The following is a 16,914-nucleotide window of genomic DNA, read 5'->3' as shown; positions in this document are numbered from 1 at the left end:
AGTTGATCGTTGACTGCCGTATCCATGACCTGGCAGAAGAGGAGGAAGTCAATGCAGACCCCCATGATCCGGTACGCTGCTTAATATGTCCCCAGCTGAGATTTCGCAAGTGCATATTGACTTGTCTTTCAAGAGGAGGAACCACAGACGAATGACAGGCCGAGGATATTTCGTGGTTTAGCTTACTGTTTCCGGTTTGTGATGTGTAGCTGAGTTTAGGGCAGGATAGAATTAGAATATTCAACTCCGATCCCGTCTTTCTCGACGGTGTCTCCGTTCACTTGACCGTTCCCTAGATCTCTCCCTTCTGCTCCTGTGTGGTGAGCGTTTTTCCCTAGAGCGTGATCGTTCCTCACTAGGTCTTCTTCTGTGATGATGCCGATGACGACGCGAGCTGTGGCCGTCTCTACTGCGATCTCTCCTACTCGACTTTGACTTTGACTTCACCTTCACCAGTGCCAGCGCATTCTCAACTTCCTCTTTCTTCTCTTTGACAAGGTACTCCTTCATCGGATCTTCATCGTCATGCTCATCCATCAACCGCTGTAGCTCCACTTCCTCCTTCAACAGCTGTCGAGCCGGTCTTTTCGGTTCCTCAGATTCGTCCCTTCTCGATTTCCTTCGGCTGCCCTTCTCCTCTCCTCCCTTCTCTTCTCCATCTCTCTCCCTAGTCACCGCCTCCCCATTCTCGTCCACATTCGCAAGGTTATCCTCCGTCCCTTCTTCCTCACGTCTTTTATACCGCACATGGTCCACTCTAAGCAACCTGCCGAGCACCGTTGCACCTCCTAGATTATCCACAGCTAGATCTGTGCTTCGCTGGTCTTCATATTTAAGAAACGCGAACCCTCGACTCTTTCCTGTCTCTTTGTCTCGAACTAGGTTTAAATGGACTGGGTTGCCGTATTGAGAGAATATTGTTAGAATATCGCCTTCACTGATGTCAAACGGGAGGCCTCCGATATAGATGTAAGCCGTATCGCGGTAGTCAGCATGCCAGGAAGCTTCTGGAGATCTAAATGAAGAGAAAAGTAGCTGTTAGCAAGGTCGGCTGAATCACACTAGAGGCTTGACGTACACTGCGTTCTCGAGCTCTGTTTTATTGAGAGCTTCAATTTGGCGGATCGCATTCATGACGGCTATACTCTCAGCCTGTTAACAGGTCATGAACAGACGTATGATCGCGTCCCAGGGTGTATTTAACTTGGTTATCAGCTTCATCTCTGGCTCTTTTACCTTTTGATGCCACAGCTTAGTCAGCTCTGCTTTTTCAAGTGGTCACGTGTTAGGCACTGGGACGACACCCAAACTTGGACATTTTATATCTATACAACTCTTCCAGCTTGACTCGTAGCATAACGATTATTACAATAATAAAACTGTTGCAGTCTCTCGCGGACAACCATCAGAACCAGAGCCAAAGCCGGAAACACGCACACGAAGAATAAACACCCCTTTATCAAGTTTAATCACGTGTGCTCGTGAACCCGATAAGGGAACCAAAATAGTCCCAAGGTTGGTTTACTGGGAGAGCACATCGCAATAACGTCAGGAAGCTCCTGCGACCGCTGCTCAAGTGTCAATTCGGTCCGTCTTGCGAACTTCAAGATATCTCTTCTACCGCTGGTCCCTTTCCGACCTCCGCAGGCCTCCCCCTACCGCGTCCGTGTCTCTCCTCCGGCATCCATATACAAGGGTATGGTCGCGCCAATATGGTAGAACTAGGACAGCGGGCTTCAACCCTGAGCCAGAACTCAGCTTCAAAGGGAGGAACCAACAGTCGGCCGACCAGTAAGGATGGCAGCAAAAAGGAGCTTTGGTCTTCGATGCTCCAAGCTGGAGCGAGTGGGAAACGGTTACCGGAGAAGACATTATTAGTCTTGGGTACGTCCTGGATACCCTCATACATCAATCTATACTTCCACCTACGAGACTGTCCGTTCTATCACTCCTGCAAGCACGATTCTAACGTTGGTTTACACCAGGCGGTACACCGGAGAGCCAGCGGGAGTTTCTAGCAACATTATCTACTGACCATACCGAGGCCGGGCTACCCTCAGAGCGACGGAAGCAAAAGGCACCCCCGATTGCGAATCAGTTTGCACTTGGGTACACATATCAGAACGTCCTTGATGCGGACCAGGAAGGTAAGCAAGGGAGCTTCCAAGAACGCTAACTAACACGGATCCCACCCCCCACCCACTTTCTTGCATATAAACTAATTATATACGCTTTTAACATGCAGATATCCTCGCCAGAATCTCAATTTATCTACTTTCAGAACCATCAGTGTCCTATGCGCCTCTCCTTCGTCCCTTGATCAACCCCAAAACCGCCCCTGAGATGCTGATAGTTTTTCTCCTGGATTGGGAAAACCCCTGGACATGGGTCAGGCAATTGCGAGAATGGGTCCGGCTTTTGCGCTCAGTCTTGATATCCCTGGATGATGAAACAAAAGTGGTCATGGAAGAGGTCATGACTGACTGGAAAGATCGTAGAAGAGGATTGGACCCTTCACATGTTGCCGGATCTGGCCCCGTATCATCGATACCGTTGGGGCCAGGCGAGTGGGATGAAGGGCTGGGTATTCCCACTTGTGTTGTTTGTCAAGGGGTATGTTTCCCCTTTCTTTTCTACCAGTGAGGTGGTCCGCAGCGCTAAAATCGATTGTTTCTACTGAAATAGGCAGAGAAGATCGAACAGCTAGAAAAGGACCATGGATGGAGAGAAGAAGAGTTCGACTTCATTCTACAGTTCATGCGAACAATACTTCTTAAGCGTGAGCTACCATCGTCCCCTGGCTATAATCTTTCTACTTTGCTAACCGACTGATTTGGCTACTTAGATGGATCATCTTTAATATACACCACACGTTTCTTGGCCAACTCACTACAAAGCTTGATACAGTCCTCGCTGGGCATTCATTCTCTGCTCAAACGGCAATCTCTTAAACACAATGTCATCGATAGAGATAAGATATTAGTGCCATCAAACTGGGACTCATGGGGAAAGATACGGATTATCAGAGAAGGATTCAATATTGAAGGTGTTGGGACGAGCTGGTCCATCGAAATCCAAGAACCCCCGGAATCTTTTAAACCATCTCGCCACGCAGACGATGAAGAACGACAGGAGACAGATGAGCTAGAATCTGGAACCAGCGCTGTAACTATCTACGAACAAACCATCCAGGATCCCAAAGGCGGCGCATCCGTCTCTCGCGCTAGGCAGTCGGAAGGTAGCCAGATCGAGATAGTGACGGTCGATTCCCAGGCTTTCCTAACGGAGCAATTTGAAGTGCTGGAACAGCTCAAAGCAGAGGACGAGAAGCAAGAAAGACAAATGCGCAAGGGAGGAGGTATCATCAAAGATGCAGAGATGATGATAGGAATGGACGACATGAACCGAGTAAACGAGCACATTGGACCTGTCCAGTTTAATATGGGCGGTATCCAAGTTGATGCGGATGACATGCTAAGGAGATTAAAAGTAAGCTACCCCGTTTCTCCTTTCTCCTTTGATATTCACCCAGTTACTAATAACCACTCTTAGGAGAGAGAAGCTAGCCGTGCAGCTGGTGGAAGCGGCTCCGTGTCGCCCACGCCGCTTGGTGGACCGACATCTCCGGGAATACCGCCTCTCGGACAAGCTAGTGATGGGAAGCTCGCCAATCAAGGGCTAGCTACCTTTTTCGCAGATCTAGTTAAGAAATCTAGCGGCGGCAGCCCAAGGTCGAACGCCGCATCTTAATCAATCTCAATATGATTGCTCGTACTAGATTTTCCGGATAATATGATGACGAGAGATACCTTTTAAGGCTTTGGGATACACCTTCATGAAGCTCCTATCCTTCGCGTCCGATCATTGTCAGCTGTATACTACCACTACGAGTGCAGCTTCTTCTTGCTTCCAACCCTTCTTGATGCATTGGTTTATATACACTTCATGCAGACTAACTTGCTAATTGTTTTCCTTTGTTGCGTTGCGTTGCTGTTTACCTATCACTGCTTTGTACGATACCCATTTTCAAGTACATAGATTCAACCAGAGGAATTAAATGTACATTAATTTCTCATTATGGGAGATCATGCTGCTCATCTATACTTCTATCTCGATAACCTACTGCCAATCCATACGTCGGTTAGACTTTTAACGCCATATAGTGCATGGTTAAAAATGATGGTCATTGTGTTGTTACTCACTTATTAAATACACAACAGTATACAACAGTTGGACTGGCCTTTTGAGGGCCGTTGGTTTTAAGAAAGTAGTCAGATGTGAAAAAATATTACAATATTTGCATTGCTAGTAAAGACATGACATCAGATGGTCTGCGTTAAGTGAAAAGAATCTAGTACTTGAAGGTAGAGCCGGCCTCGTGGTCGATGACCTCAACCTTGGTATCCGAAAGCTTAATAGAGTCAGGGTTGCTCTTGTTAATGCCGGAGTACATGTTGATCCATCCAAGGACCTGTTGATGCCAGACGAGAGAGTTCTCTGGTTTGGTGACCCAATGGGACTCATCGGGGAAGTTCAAGAAACGGCTGGGAACACCCTTCTCCTGGAGGACGTTGAAGAGACCAACACCTTCAGCAACAGAGAGACGGAAGTCGTAGTCGCTGTGGATAACGAGCTGAGGAGTGCCCCATTTGGCAACCAACTCAGGCTTGGAGCAGTCCCATCTGTCGTAGTTTTGACGGGCCTCGTAGAAGGTACCGTTGAACTAAATATCAATACAAGTTAGCAAGGCATACTATAAAATGTGGCTGAGCTTTTAACGGTGAATACATACGTCGTGTTCGATGAAGAAGAGCTCATCAGTTCCGATCTTGGAAGATCCAACGAAGGTTCCGTCGTGGGAAACGAGGGCCTTGAATTTTCTGCCGAGATCTTGTCCCTGGATCCAGTTGACCATGAATCCACCGAAAGAGGCACCGGCAGCAATACCGTTGACGGTGTCAACGTACTTGAGGTTGTCACGGACGTGCTCCCAGATGGCGACGAGGTCCTTGTATGGAGCACCACCCCAGTCGTTGGTGATGTCGTCGGTGAACTGCTGGCCGAAACCAGTGCTACCAGTTGGGTTAGGAGCAATGACAACGTATCCCTGATCAGCCCAAACTCTTGGGTTCCAGCGGGTGGACCAGCCGTCACCCCAAGATCCCTGAGGACCACCGTGGATGAGGAAAGCAAGTGGGTAAACCTTGTTCTTATCGAAGCCAGTTGGCTTGACGATCCAAGAGTGAACCTTGGTGCGGGCACCCTGAACCCAGAGAGGCTCAATGTCCTTTGGACCAAGACCCTTGAGCTCAGGATCGTGCTCATTAGCGTAGAAGAGCTTCTTCAAGTTACGGCCGGGGGTAGCAATTTGGTAGAGAGCGTTAGACCACAGGGAGTTAGCGGACACGAGGACGGCCTTGGAGCTACCGATGAAGTAGTATGCGGTGACGGAGCCATCGTGCTTGACAGCTTCAGGCTTGTGGCTGTCACGAGCATCAGCGGGCAGGGTGAAGAGCTTGCCGGTGGCGTGCTCTTCAGCAGTGACGTAGAGAGTTCGGCCATCGGAAGACCACTTGATGGATTCGGGAGATCGGTCCCAGTTGCTGGCAATTCTCTGGACGGGCTTGTTAGTGCCAACCTCAGCAACGTGGATGACACGTCGGTCAGACTCGTAGTTCTTGGTGGCCATCTGGAGGTAGGCAATTCTCTTGCTGTCAGGGGAGAAGACTGGGCTGGAGGAGGCACCCTCAATTCCCTTTGGAGTGCGAGCGCCTCCACGGACGTTGATTGCCTCAGCAAGGCGGGAACCGTCATGTGGGACGGTGAAGATGTAGCTGGTGGTGAGGTTGGCCTTTGGAAGCTCTGGGGCCTTGCTCATGAAGGCAACGGTCTTGCCATCGGGGGAGAGGTCGTAGTCACCGGATCCGCCGAATGGTGGGTAGGGGGATTCGGCGTACTTGACGGGCTGAACGAGGTTCTTCAGCTTTCCGTCGAAGGTGTACTTGCCACCGTTCTTGGAGAGGGCACCGGAGAAGACGGCGTTGAATTGGGTGCCGACGTAGGCATCCCAGTGACGGACAAAGAGGCTGTCGTAGATACGAGCAGAAGTGATTGGCTTCTCGATGGCCTCCTCGTTGTAAAGGTCACCCTTGGTGGTGGACTGACCGTAACCAACGAAGTTGATCTTGTCACCAGACTTGGCAAGCTTGAAGCCCGAGAATGGTCCAGAGATGGAACCGGCCTTGTATCTGTTGCAAATTGTAAATAATAGACCAATATATTTTCCATTCAAGGGGTCACTCACGCGTTGCCGAAGTTCTTGGCGTCGGAGATCCAAATTCCAACTCCTCCCTTGACTGAGTCGGTACCGTTGACGTAGAGGACGTTGGTACCCTCACCGAGCCAGGTGATCTCAGAAACATCGGGGTCAGTGGTGAGAATGCTGATGGCTCCAGTCTTGAGGTCCATAAGGTTCCATCCTGAGGGACGGTCCTTCTTGTCGAAGTTATACTTGGAGACGTGGAAGACAGCGAGTTGCTACAATTGCAAACCATGTTAGCTCCAAATCTTTAATGCATGCAAATATAGGTAGCTACTTACTCCCTTGGGGTCTGGGATGGCCTCTCCTCTTCGTGGGGCAGAGATGAAGTTCCTGCAGAATTGATTAACATCCTGTCTGCGAAATCTAGAGATGATCGAGATCCACGGATCTACTTACTCTGGGGTGAAGGCCAACCCTGACGAAGCAAACGCCAGGGAGGCAATCAACCATTTGGCTCCCGCCATTGTGAATGGAGCTAATCTAATAGCTTCTCTCTTTGACTGCGTGATACAAGAGCCAGAAGGTCAAAAGAGATTCTGGAAGTCGTCACTGGAGAGAAGGGAAAAGAGAAAAGAGACGGGAGAAAGGTCGGCGGTACCCTTCGCATTTAATACTTTTGCGGCCCCAGTTAGCTCGTCAATCAAATCAAATAAACATTACCACTTCGTATGGACTCTGCCTACTCATGTTCTATGAGCTTCGGTTCTCGTTTTTGCTTTTTCAGCGGAACCTCAAGGTTGCCCCAGTTTTTTTTGCATCACCCCGTGGGATTCGACCTGGTCATTCGTTCCCCAGGCTGGGATGTACCCTTGGATTTCCAATCTGGAGAAGAAAGGAAAGCCGGGGCAGGATTACCCCTCTCCTATCATCCTCCATTCCGCATTGTCAAGCTAACCACGTTAAGGATCGAGTTCATGCCCGAAAGTGTTGGATGGACTTTTTGCTGACAATTCTGCCGGTTGGAATTATCCTTATCGCCGCTCTGCTCAATGGAGCAACGGAAGAATGGAAGAATGGATCACCGGCGGAGTAAAACTGCTTAGCTCGTGGAGACTGCGCAGTCGAGGTTAGCTCCCACCGCAACCAAGGCATATCTGCTCGGGTCCCTCACCCCCGGAGATTATAAAGAGCAATGCCAGGGATGAGATGCAGGATACTGATACGATATGGCGAAAAGGGAAATGGAGATGCAATTAGCCGATACGAGAGAGCTCGGGGAAAAAACGCTTGATTTATTATTAGCAAATCGATTCTCGAGTTGGCCTTGGCCTAGAGGCCCGACTTCATCTCAACAATCAAGCCTGTCTATAGCTTTTTCGCGGGCAGATGCGGGAAATGGAGCTTCGACTTGAGTGATACGAGAATATACGCTTAGATCTAGGGCGCGCCGGCCATTGCGGATGCAAGAGTGGTTCCTGACGGACTGCCAATGGAAGCATTTTCTGGGTGGCAACCGTACCGAAATAACGCTGTAGAACCCATCCGCCTAGCAATGTTTTGGCAGCCGCCTAAGTGGAACGGCACGTCAAGCAGAGGGGAGATGAGGCCATTCGACTGGGGACAGCGCAGCCGATGCCGTGTTTGCTGACCAGGGGAGCTTTTTTCTTCCCCTTCGTTATCGTGGGTTGGCATGGGGAAAGGGAAGGGTTACAATGCCAAGTTATTGGGGCGTTGTGGAGATCTCCCCACGCCTGATTTCTGATTGCAGGGCCCGCGGTCTCTTGTGCCTTTCCAGAAGGCGAGCGACAAATAGGCTTGCAGCAGCTCGTTCTCCATAGAGTTGGGAGGGATCAGCAGCACTAAGACTTAGGGTCCCCTGGTGAGGACGCGGGCTGCTAATTGGCCTTGGAAGTTAGCAATAATCGCAGCTAAGGCGGATCTGGATGGTGGTAACCCTTCAGCCTCTGGCTGTGCGATGTCTCGCCGTCCTCGCCGTCTCGCCTGCCTCTTCATCCTGCACCCCTGTCGCGTCTGGCAGCGCTGCTATGGCCCTGCGTCCGGGGCGTACTGCCTAAAAGAAATGCGAGAAGGATGAAGGACCCTCGCTAGACCCGGCCCTCTGCCAGCGTGACAGCCCGCTGGACGGTGGGGCATTGTATATCGCCTCGAGAGACGGCCAAACCCCTTGCAATTCTGCATTCAGCCGGTGGGACGTTGGACAGCAAGTTGCAAAGAGAACTGACACTGAGCAAAACGACATCGCGACCTTGTGGAGGTTGAGATATGCGCTTCACGTGACAGATCTTTGCGGAAGGTTTCGGGCATGCTCCATAGATAAAAACGCTGGGAAACGCTAATATATGATATAATATGATAGAAAGAAGAAAAAGAAAGGTCTTTTACCCAGACAAACCCAAAGTACTCAGTAAGAAAGGTTGCGAGTTAATATCTACAGTGTTTCTGGAAGGTTTACTCTGTACGGAGGACTTGAGCGAGCTCGGATAATATGCACGATATATCAAGCACGCCCGTCATGTCACATGGATCGGGTATTTTATACTTCTGGCGGGCTTCCTATAGGCTTTTGGCATGCAGTGGAAGTTGGGATCAACCTGGTTGACGGGCACGGTTATGTCTAATAAACTGCCTGCTATAAGGAAACATATCATATAGCGGTCGACCCAACACAACGACTAGCCGGGCTAGCCGACCTGGAAGGGCGCGGAGATACCTGGTAGAATTGAATCAAAACTCCCTCAATCCATGCTCGGTGCTAGAGCCACAATGCTGAAGCCAGATGCGTCGACTCCCTGCCCTATATCGCTCTGATGCTTGAGAAACGCTCGAACCCCAAGCTCGAGAGCTCTCTCGCTCAACCCGTCCTGACCGTCCTCCAGCAGCCCTCGATCAATCGGACCCTTCACCCCTCCCTCCAGATCCCACAGATGGCCGTCCGCACCCTTCACGAAACAGATATAATGATAACCGCATTTATCGTCCGGTGCCGGCACAGAGCTGTCTCCTCTCTTCGCCGCCGAACGATGTGCCCTTTCCAGCAAGGTCGAGTCGTACAGCAACTGGGCTCGTTCAGTTGGAGCCAGATCCACGGCTGTCTTGAACAGCTTGTCCAGCTCAGATCCTTCCGGGATATATTCCCTCGCCTCCCCGTTGCTGATGCAATGGATCAGGGCCATCAGCCCGCAGGTATTCTTGATGGTCTGTCGAAACCACATGACGGGCTCGTTTGGCCCTGAGGCCGTGTATTCAGGCATGTTGTCGGTGTCCATACTCTCGCGAGTACGGACATAGACATCATGAGGGCAGATGAAGATGAGGCCGTACACCGGACGAGGGATGAAGGCCAACAGGTCCGGATCATCGATGCTGTAGACATCGTAGAACCCTAGCTTGGGAGACACGCCCAGCTCATGGATTAGGTGGGACATGACTTCCGGGTTGTTTTCTGACCTTGCTCACCGTGGTTAGCAGAGGTCTCACATTGGAAGCTAAAAAAAAGGCTCATCCATGGATATATCCTAGAGCCTGGGTAGTCAAGGAAGACTCAAGGAAGACTCAAGGGAGAAAACTCAAGGAAGAAGAATCAAGACAAAGACAACTCCGTACCTAGAGGAACCAGAGTCTTTACTCCATCGATATACTGTATCTCCGCTCTGTTTTCTTCCGCCATGGCTGATACTGACAAGACAAGAACCTTAGACGTCACCGATCAAACCTGTCTGTCAACTCTTCTTATAATCTCTGTCCTGTTATAAACAATAAGAGAGATGTGTTTGTGGTAGGTTACAACCATGACGCAGTTCTTCATGTCTTTTTGCTCTGATAAACATGGCCGTTTTTAGCGTTACGCCCTCGTTACCACCGGACTTGGTAAAAAACGGCCATATTGGGCGTGGATTTGCTTAGTCATTTGAAATATATAACGTCAGCTGTACGGTTGCCTAGCTTACTAATCCATCACTGAGCCAATGACGTCACAGTCCTCAAAAGTGCGTAGTTACTTATATCAAACTTCAACTTCAGTCTTTCCTCCTTATATTCTCGAACTCGCAGGCTTTGGTTATACTTGATAAGGATACCATCTTTCACAGATCAAAGATACATGCCCACCAACTACAAAGATATAAATGAGGATCCGTCAAGTTCACGTCTCCGTGACAAAGATACGTGGAGACTATCCGAGATGATGTCTAGACTATTTAAAGGATGCTACTTACAGAGCTCTTCTTCTGGTGCCGGCTATAAGACACAACTACTACGTTACTTGTGAGAACTTTGCCCACTAGTCTTGCATTATACAATCCAGATCAAGAACAAACACCCACCAGGCAGGATTTTACAATCAACGTGCAAGAGTGAGCCTTCGATTGGCAATTTACGGCGTCCTAGAGTGACTGACTCTTTCCAGAGTACAGAAGTTCCTACCATGACCCTAATACCTCTTATTTGGTAGGATCAGATGGGGATGTTATTTTCTCTCTAACACTTAAGACTCCTTAGACTTCTCCTTATAAAGGGTAAATATAAGGGCCACTGTAAACTTATGATAGGCGTCACCGTACTGGAACATCAGATGTAGGGTGGCATCAATACAAGTCAAAGAACCATATAAAATTCAATCAACCCCTGGTGAATCCTCATTGTCCTTGAGATAGCCACTTTCCACATAGATTCTAATTGTTAAAATGGCCAGTACCGTGGAATAATTGATTCATTTCTCTCGCCTTTCTCATGGTCGACCTTCCTTATAATAGTTATATACTCGGTGCCTCGCCAGCAAGCAGCTTTCTATGGAGCTTGTCTCCACCACAAATCTCCATCTTACATCCCTTCCACCTCACTTTAAGTCTTCCGGTTATTGGGTAAATTTAAAGATCTACCCGGGGATTTACCATCGAGCATAGAGTTCCACCTTCGCTCTATCCCTGCATAGCGGGACTTCGGTGTTTATCATATAGTCAAACAACCACAAGGGCAACACACAGGTTTTAGAAGATTAAATAGATTAACTTACATTAAATTCCAAGTATTTAGGTACCAATATCGTTTTTATATCAAGAACACGTGATACAGTCTTCATGGATGCAGATTCCCAGCTTTGTTCCTTGAAGAATCCAACAACGATAAGTTACCATCAGACAAATTATAGTACGGCTTGATTTCCCCGAAGTCTTGCTGCCCGAAGTCTCGTTATGGAGATACATGTCCCAAATGTCTGTCCCTAACGCTAGATATTAAGATGCGTTGTGCCTTTATATCGGGCTAAAGCCGAAATTGTTCATATCTAGTACAATGGGGAATGCCTGTTCAAGTACAATCATTTCGTCTAACGCATCTCCCCAGATTCCCCAATTCTTTCAGGCCGGGATGGACCTAGGCGACCCGGCAGCGATGCCATCTTAGGGATATTACGCCCCGTTTGACACTTTGAACAGATGACCTTCGCTTGCGGTACGAGAAGGTGAAACTTGGTTATAGAAACAAATGTGAGAAGAAGCTGGGCGACACCTTCACTGCTTGGAATTTAATTTAACGAATCTAGGGATATCAATGTCCAGAAGCATAACATCCCAAAAGTTGGATAGACAATATACCACGAATCAACCAATAAAACCGACTAATTTATGATCCCAAAGCCTAAACGAAGGATCCGAATAAGGTGAAACTATAGGTAGGGGCCTCGGCAACTAATCTTCAGTTCAGGAACACATCTCAACCCATGGAACATAATTACATGAACCAAGCTACAAATTTGCGATCAGGAACATACTTTATCCAAAGGACCATGGCAAACATCACCTCCCAAGCCGCTCTGCCTTCCCCTCCATTCTACGCGATAGACGGAGTTTACAATCTCCGAGATATCGGTGGCTACGCCGTCTCCCCCACCACATCAGTGAGGCGCAACTTCATCTATCGCTCAGCGCATCTAGCGGGGATAACGCCCGCAGGCTGCAAGGCTATCGTCGACAAGCTGGGGATAACATACATCTATGACTTCCGCTCCGACCTCGAGATAGCCAGGTATCCGCTCGTAGACATACCGGGTACCACGCGCCGTTATGTCCCTGTGTTCAGAAACCAGGATGCAAGCCCCGCGAGCCTGGCGCTACGATATAAAGACTACTCCGCCGCAGACGGAGCAGAAGGGTTCATCAGGGCATATAAAGAAATCCTACGAACTGGAGCAGAGTCAGCGTACAAGATTGTTTTTGAACATATTCGAGACCAGCCTACGGAGCCGTTGTTGTTCCATTGTACGGCTGGCAAGGATAGGACAGGGGTATTTGCAGCTCTGCTCTTGCGTCTTGCTGGTGTGACGGATGACAAGGTTATCGGGGAAGAATACGCGCTTACTGAAGTTGGGCTGGGAGAACTTCGAGGGGAGTTTATAAAGAAGCTGATGGATCATCCAGCCGTTTCGGGCGATCGAGACGGGGCGGTGAGGATGACGGGTGCTAAAGCTGCTGCTATTACCGGGACGTTGAAATATTTGGATAGCGAATATGGAGGCGTGGAGGGATATATGAAGCAGGCCATTGGATTTAGCGATGAGGATATAAAGAAGATCAAGGAGAATATTGTTGCTGAAGAGAAGGCAATCCTTTAAGCGGCGCATGGACGTGAACAGGATAAAGGTTGGATTTCTTATGTCATTTAGTATACATCTGCAAGTGCTGTCATTTTTGCACATGAGGTAACGATTTTTTTCATATCTAGAAGTTAGAGTATATTTAGAAAATATACCACCAAATAGATCAACATACTTGCGTTGGACTTTCTTGCTTGCAAGATCACCAATTCTCCCAGACGCTAGCAGGAAGCACGCTGCGCATAACATGCCAGTGGCCGATTGCTCCCTGGAACTGCCAGTATGCAAGCTCCTTTGGCACAGTTGGTCCTAGAGCATCCGTATTTCCCTCGGGGTCCTTTGAGAAAGAGCCTGGACTAAATTCAAGGCGCGGTACCAAGCTCTCTTTCCTTGAATAAGTTCCTAGGTAATCACTAGGCACCGGAGTCCTAAATTTGATAGGTCCTGGCGTTTTCTTGCAGAAGATAGTCATGTTTGTAAGGTCTCTTCTAGACGAAGAGCCTGGCAATGGTTTATTATCACGGAATATCCTGCATGATGGGAACGTGGACGTGATGGCGCGAACGACCAGACCGGCGAGTGGCAGAGCAATGTCGCCAGCATAGTTCTATTATATAGTTAGCTTAAAACCTAATACAACAGCCACAGGGTATATTCTGTTCTAGACTTACGATAGCAATGACACCCTCATCATCCAGCATCGCGTCGAGGCTTTGCATGAACTCTTGAGTGAAAAGGTCCAGTGGCTCTACGCCTCCGGTGAAAACGTCGTGAATAATGTAGTCATACTTTTGGATTGGAGTCTCCTCCTGAGCACGAGCAACAAACCTCACAGCATTTTCAATCACCGTATTAACCCCTCGAGGGAATTCAAAATAGTCCATGGCTATCTGGTGTACATTTGGGTCGATCTCCACAACAGTGGTGTTGATACCATGTGCAGCAAAGGCTGAAGGGGTCGTGCCAATACCCAGACCACTACGGTTCACCTCGTTAGCTAGATTTTTTTACCAGAAAAGGGGAGGGGTTTATAGGTTAACTCACATAACGAGAGCACTTTTCTTTGAATCAGCCTTCTCTGGCTTATGGGAATCCTTCTTGACAAGTCTGACAGCCTCGAGAGCCGTAAAAACAGTAAAAACGGGGTCCGATACTTTGGCATCCTTGGTCATTAAATGTGGCAGCCACTCTCCGCCCAAAAGGCTGTGACCGCATCTCATCACGCGGAACTTAGCATCCGTGTTCTCCAGCACAGACAAATATCCAGTCAATGATTCCTGGCGATGGAGTAAAGTGAAGTTATCTGCCTTGAGAGTAGAATTGAGCAGGTCCGTCGTATACGGTAGTGGAACATGAGGGTTGTAAGTAGCCGTGAACATAAGAGACGGAAGCGCAAGGATAAGCCACTTTGATGGTAGAAGAATAGCTTGACTGAGAGCGATGATGAATTGAAGCCCAACACTTGTCGTCACAAAGCTTGATCCAATATGATAAGGCAACGTTTCGGCAAGTTTGCCCTTCGCACCGTTAAAGAGAGCATATGCGGCCAGAATGTTTCCCTGCTCCATTCCTTGCTTCAGCTTGGGGCTCAGGTTCAATTTTTGGATCAAAACTCCAGGAACACAGATTGACAGCGAAACCAAGGGCGCAAACGTGAGTACTTCGGTAATGATAGGTCCCAAAACAGGTCCAAGGGTAGAGCTGAACTTGAACAAGACGAATTGAATGGTTGGAATATAAAATGCAAGAATTGGCAGTGTTGTCGTCGGGCGGGCGTATCTGTGAACAAATTGGTGACCTATTGAGCCCACGCCTGCTGCTATCAGCGTAATTGCAGTATGATACTTTCCTGCAGGAGCCGAGCCGTACACAGGAGCAAGCGTCAACTGAGATATGTAAGAATATGCTCCAGCAAGACCTATCACGATTGCTCCAATGGTAGCTACAAAGAAGAGCTCTGGTAGTGAAGCCTTCCGCTGCTCTTCAATCGCCGGTCCACGGGGAGCTGACTTCTCAACTGGCTTTGCTGTAGCCGATGCATTGGCCGGACTCCTCGCAGCCGTCTGCTTCGACGGAGTCGACTTTGATTTCGCCATGGCGAGCAACTGCTGATGTTCAGGTTGCCGTGTTTCAAAGTTGTTGTCAAGCTGGCCTCATCTAAACAACGTATCAAGGTGATGGACGCGAGAGAGCCAGGTCGTGCAAAGTCACCCTATACCGCAACCATGGAAGTAAATAAAAGGACTGACGTGGCGCTATAAAGTGCTGGACATGATCATGTTGGAGGTTGAATTTATCCAACGCTGAACTGGTATAAATATGTTTCTACCCCCATGCTGGCTCGATTAGGTCCTGAAGCACGCCGCTTTAACCCCACCTGTAACCGCCGCGTGGAGAAAGGCCCGATAAAAGCCGAGTTACCCCGGACTCCTAAAGTGGCAAGACAACGGCATATAAAATAGCCGGAAGATATAGATATCTACAGGAGAACTACTACCGGGTGTCTAAATTATGGAAGAGAGCTACGTTAGAGCTCTAGAGAAGATGTTAGGCCGAGGCTCGATCTGACATCACAGTGCTTGGCATTCGATCGCAGCTTTATCGCAATATCAAACTGTAAAACGCCATACTTGAACTATACATCACTCTAAGGAGCAGAAGAACTTCCCAATAGCCATTAAAATGCCATTCTTCCCCATGAACACAGGCTTAGATAGGCCTCAAGGCAAAGACAGACCAAACGGCTCAACACCAGCCACAACCCATACTGAAAGGCAGATGCATAACCCCGAGCAGCCAAAGAACCCTCCGGCATCTATACAGATAAAAAACTGACGAAAGAGATATCTAGACCTGCATCCTGAATATTTCTCTCCAACACTAGAGTTAGCCGGTACGTCTCCCCAACATAAACCAGCCATCCACAAAAATATTAACACAACATCAGACCCCCTCCTCTACGACAGGCTGATCCGCCGCTTCCAAACATCTAGCGAACGCGAAGCCGAAGGTCGTCGAAAAGGCCACTCTGGCGCCCTAGAGGCTGATCTCGAGCGTGCAGAGGCGAAGATGGAAGCCCTGGCTCATCCTGACCCGACTTCATTGTTCACATATACCCGTGGACCGAACGGGGAGATTCTAGCAGAAGACAGAGATGAGATACCGGGTACTAAGCAGGAAGGGGCTGAACGGTGGAAACATGAGATGGAAATGAGGTTTGTGAAGGGTGCAGATGATGAGTTTGAGTATGCGGTTGTGGATGGGTGTGAGGATTATGATGACCTGAGTGAAGAGCAGGATAAGTATTTTGACGATGAAGAGCCGGAGTGGCTTGTTGAGAAGGGAGAGGGAGGGGATGGTAGAGAGTCACTGAAGGGAGAAACGGGGATTCAGGACTTTTGAACCGGCAGTCTGGGTTCGTGGTTGATGCCTTTTTGATGGAAAAGATTTGGCGTTTAACCAGAGCTGGCCTGGGCCATTTCAACATCCATAATCTACTTGGGATTTCTATTCGGACCGTTGGGTTCAGGTGCAGGCTCATACTACTGAGTGATGTATCGCTGCATCATGGCCCAAGGATATTTGGCGAGGCGAACCATCCGCAGTGAAGATGAATAGCAACACACCCGTATTGCCGACCAACGCACTCGACTATCCACGACATCGCATGCGGCCGGTATTTAAAGCCAGGAGCCAATGATACCATGCCACACACCAGACAATTGGTAAGGGTTGACCGATTGAACGACTCATCAAAGAAAGCCGGCATAAGGAAACACAAAACGAAACCACAGCAACCAAAAGAGATCTGGAAATATCATTTCCATTTCCATTTTTCTGTTTGTCTGACTATCTGTTTGTCATCTGTAGGATAGATGCTATTTACTCACGATGTATAAAATCCAACAAAAGCCATGCTTTATCAAAGAGAAAACGAAGGCAAAAAAAAAAAGGACATACACGAATTTCCCTCCCAACCCATCAACCAATACAATGTAGAATGAAAATGAAAATGACTAAAAAGCAGAATTAGAAATGACGA

The 16,914-nt window shown here is 48.6% G+C and overlaps 7 protein-coding genes across 7 annotated transcripts; 3 read left to right on the top strand and 4 right to left on the bottom strand.

Annotated features, from left to right (window-relative positions):
- Window positions 1-215: 215 nt before the first annotated feature.
- On the bottom strand, window positions 216-1,134 carry GIQ15_05446 (uncharacterized protein; the record flags this gene model as incomplete). Its single annotated transcript, XM_033552863.1, has 3 exons — window positions 216-367; window positions 426-1,015; window positions 1,079-1,134. The coding sequence occupies 3 exons, from the start codon at window positions 1,132-1,134 to the stop codon at window positions 216-218; spliced, it is 798 nt and encodes a 265-aa protein (XP_033404007.1).
- Window positions 1,135-1,712: 578 nt separating this feature from the next.
- On the top strand, window positions 1,713-3,750 carry GIQ15_05445 (uncharacterized protein; the record flags this gene model as incomplete). Its single annotated transcript, XM_033552862.1, has 6 exons — window positions 1,713-1,884; window positions 1,986-2,147; window positions 2,246-2,613; window positions 2,686-2,779; window positions 2,846-3,489; window positions 3,553-3,750. The coding sequence occupies 6 exons, from the start codon at window positions 1,713-1,715 to the stop codon at window positions 3,748-3,750; spliced, it is 1,638 nt and encodes a 545-aa protein (XP_033404006.1).
- Window positions 3,751-4,351: 601 nt separating this feature from the next.
- GIQ15_05444 (dipeptidyl-peptidase 5) lies at window positions 4,352-6,786 on the bottom strand (the record flags this gene model as incomplete). Its single annotated transcript, XM_033552861.1, has 5 exons — window positions 4,352-4,723; window positions 4,793-6,248; window positions 6,305-6,537; window positions 6,601-6,652; window positions 6,719-6,786. 5 exons carry the CDS (start codon window positions 6,784-6,786, stop codon window positions 4,352-4,354), a joined length of 2,181 nt encoding a protein of 726 aa, XP_033404005.1.
- A 2,232-nt stretch (window positions 6,787-9,018) lies between these two features.
- GIQ15_05443 (ubiquitin C-terminal hydrolase L3) lies at window positions 9,019-9,708 on the bottom strand (the record flags this gene model as incomplete). The annotated part of the gene is made up of 1 exon (XM_033552860.1): window positions 9,019-9,708. The coding sequence occupies one exon, from the start codon at window positions 9,706-9,708 to the stop codon at window positions 9,019-9,021; it is 690 nt and encodes a 229-aa protein (XP_033404004.1).
- A 2,291-nt stretch (window positions 9,709-11,999) lies between these two features.
- On the top strand, window positions 12,000-12,890 carry GIQ15_05442 (uncharacterized protein; the record flags this gene model as incomplete). Its single annotated transcript, XM_033552859.1, has 1 exon — window positions 12,000-12,890. One exon carries the CDS (start codon window positions 12,000-12,002, stop codon window positions 12,888-12,890), a length of 891 nt encoding a protein of 296 aa, XP_033404003.1.
- Window positions 12,891-13,074: 184 nt separating this feature from the next.
- GIQ15_05441 (uncharacterized protein) lies at window positions 13,075-14,968 on the bottom strand (the record flags this gene model as incomplete). Its single annotated transcript, XM_033552858.1, has 3 exons — window positions 13,075-13,479; window positions 13,544-13,850; window positions 13,917-14,968. The coding sequence occupies 3 exons, from the start codon at window positions 14,966-14,968 to the stop codon at window positions 13,075-13,077; spliced, it is 1,764 nt and encodes a 587-aa protein (XP_033404002.1).
- Window positions 14,969-15,383: 415 nt separating this feature from the next.
- GIQ15_05440 (uncharacterized protein) lies at window positions 15,384-16,274 on the top strand (the record flags this gene model as incomplete). Its single annotated transcript, XM_033552857.1, has 3 exons — window positions 15,384-15,418; window positions 15,716-15,765; window positions 15,820-16,274. 3 exons carry the CDS (start codon window positions 15,384-15,386, stop codon window positions 16,272-16,274), a joined length of 540 nt encoding a protein of 179 aa, XP_033404001.1.
- Window positions 16,275-16,914: the final 640 nt, after the last annotated feature.

Source organism: Arthroderma uncinatum (genome assembly GCF_011692745.1).
Source record: "Arthroderma uncinatum strain CBS 119779 chromosome Unknown scaffold4, whole genome shotgun sequence".
NCBI lineage: Eukaryota > Fungi > Ascomycota > Eurotiomycetes > Onygenales > Arthrodermataceae > Arthroderma > Arthroderma uncinatum.
The sequence above is the reverse complement of the archived record's forward strand: the minus strand, read 5'-3'. Positions and strand labels throughout refer to the sequence as shown.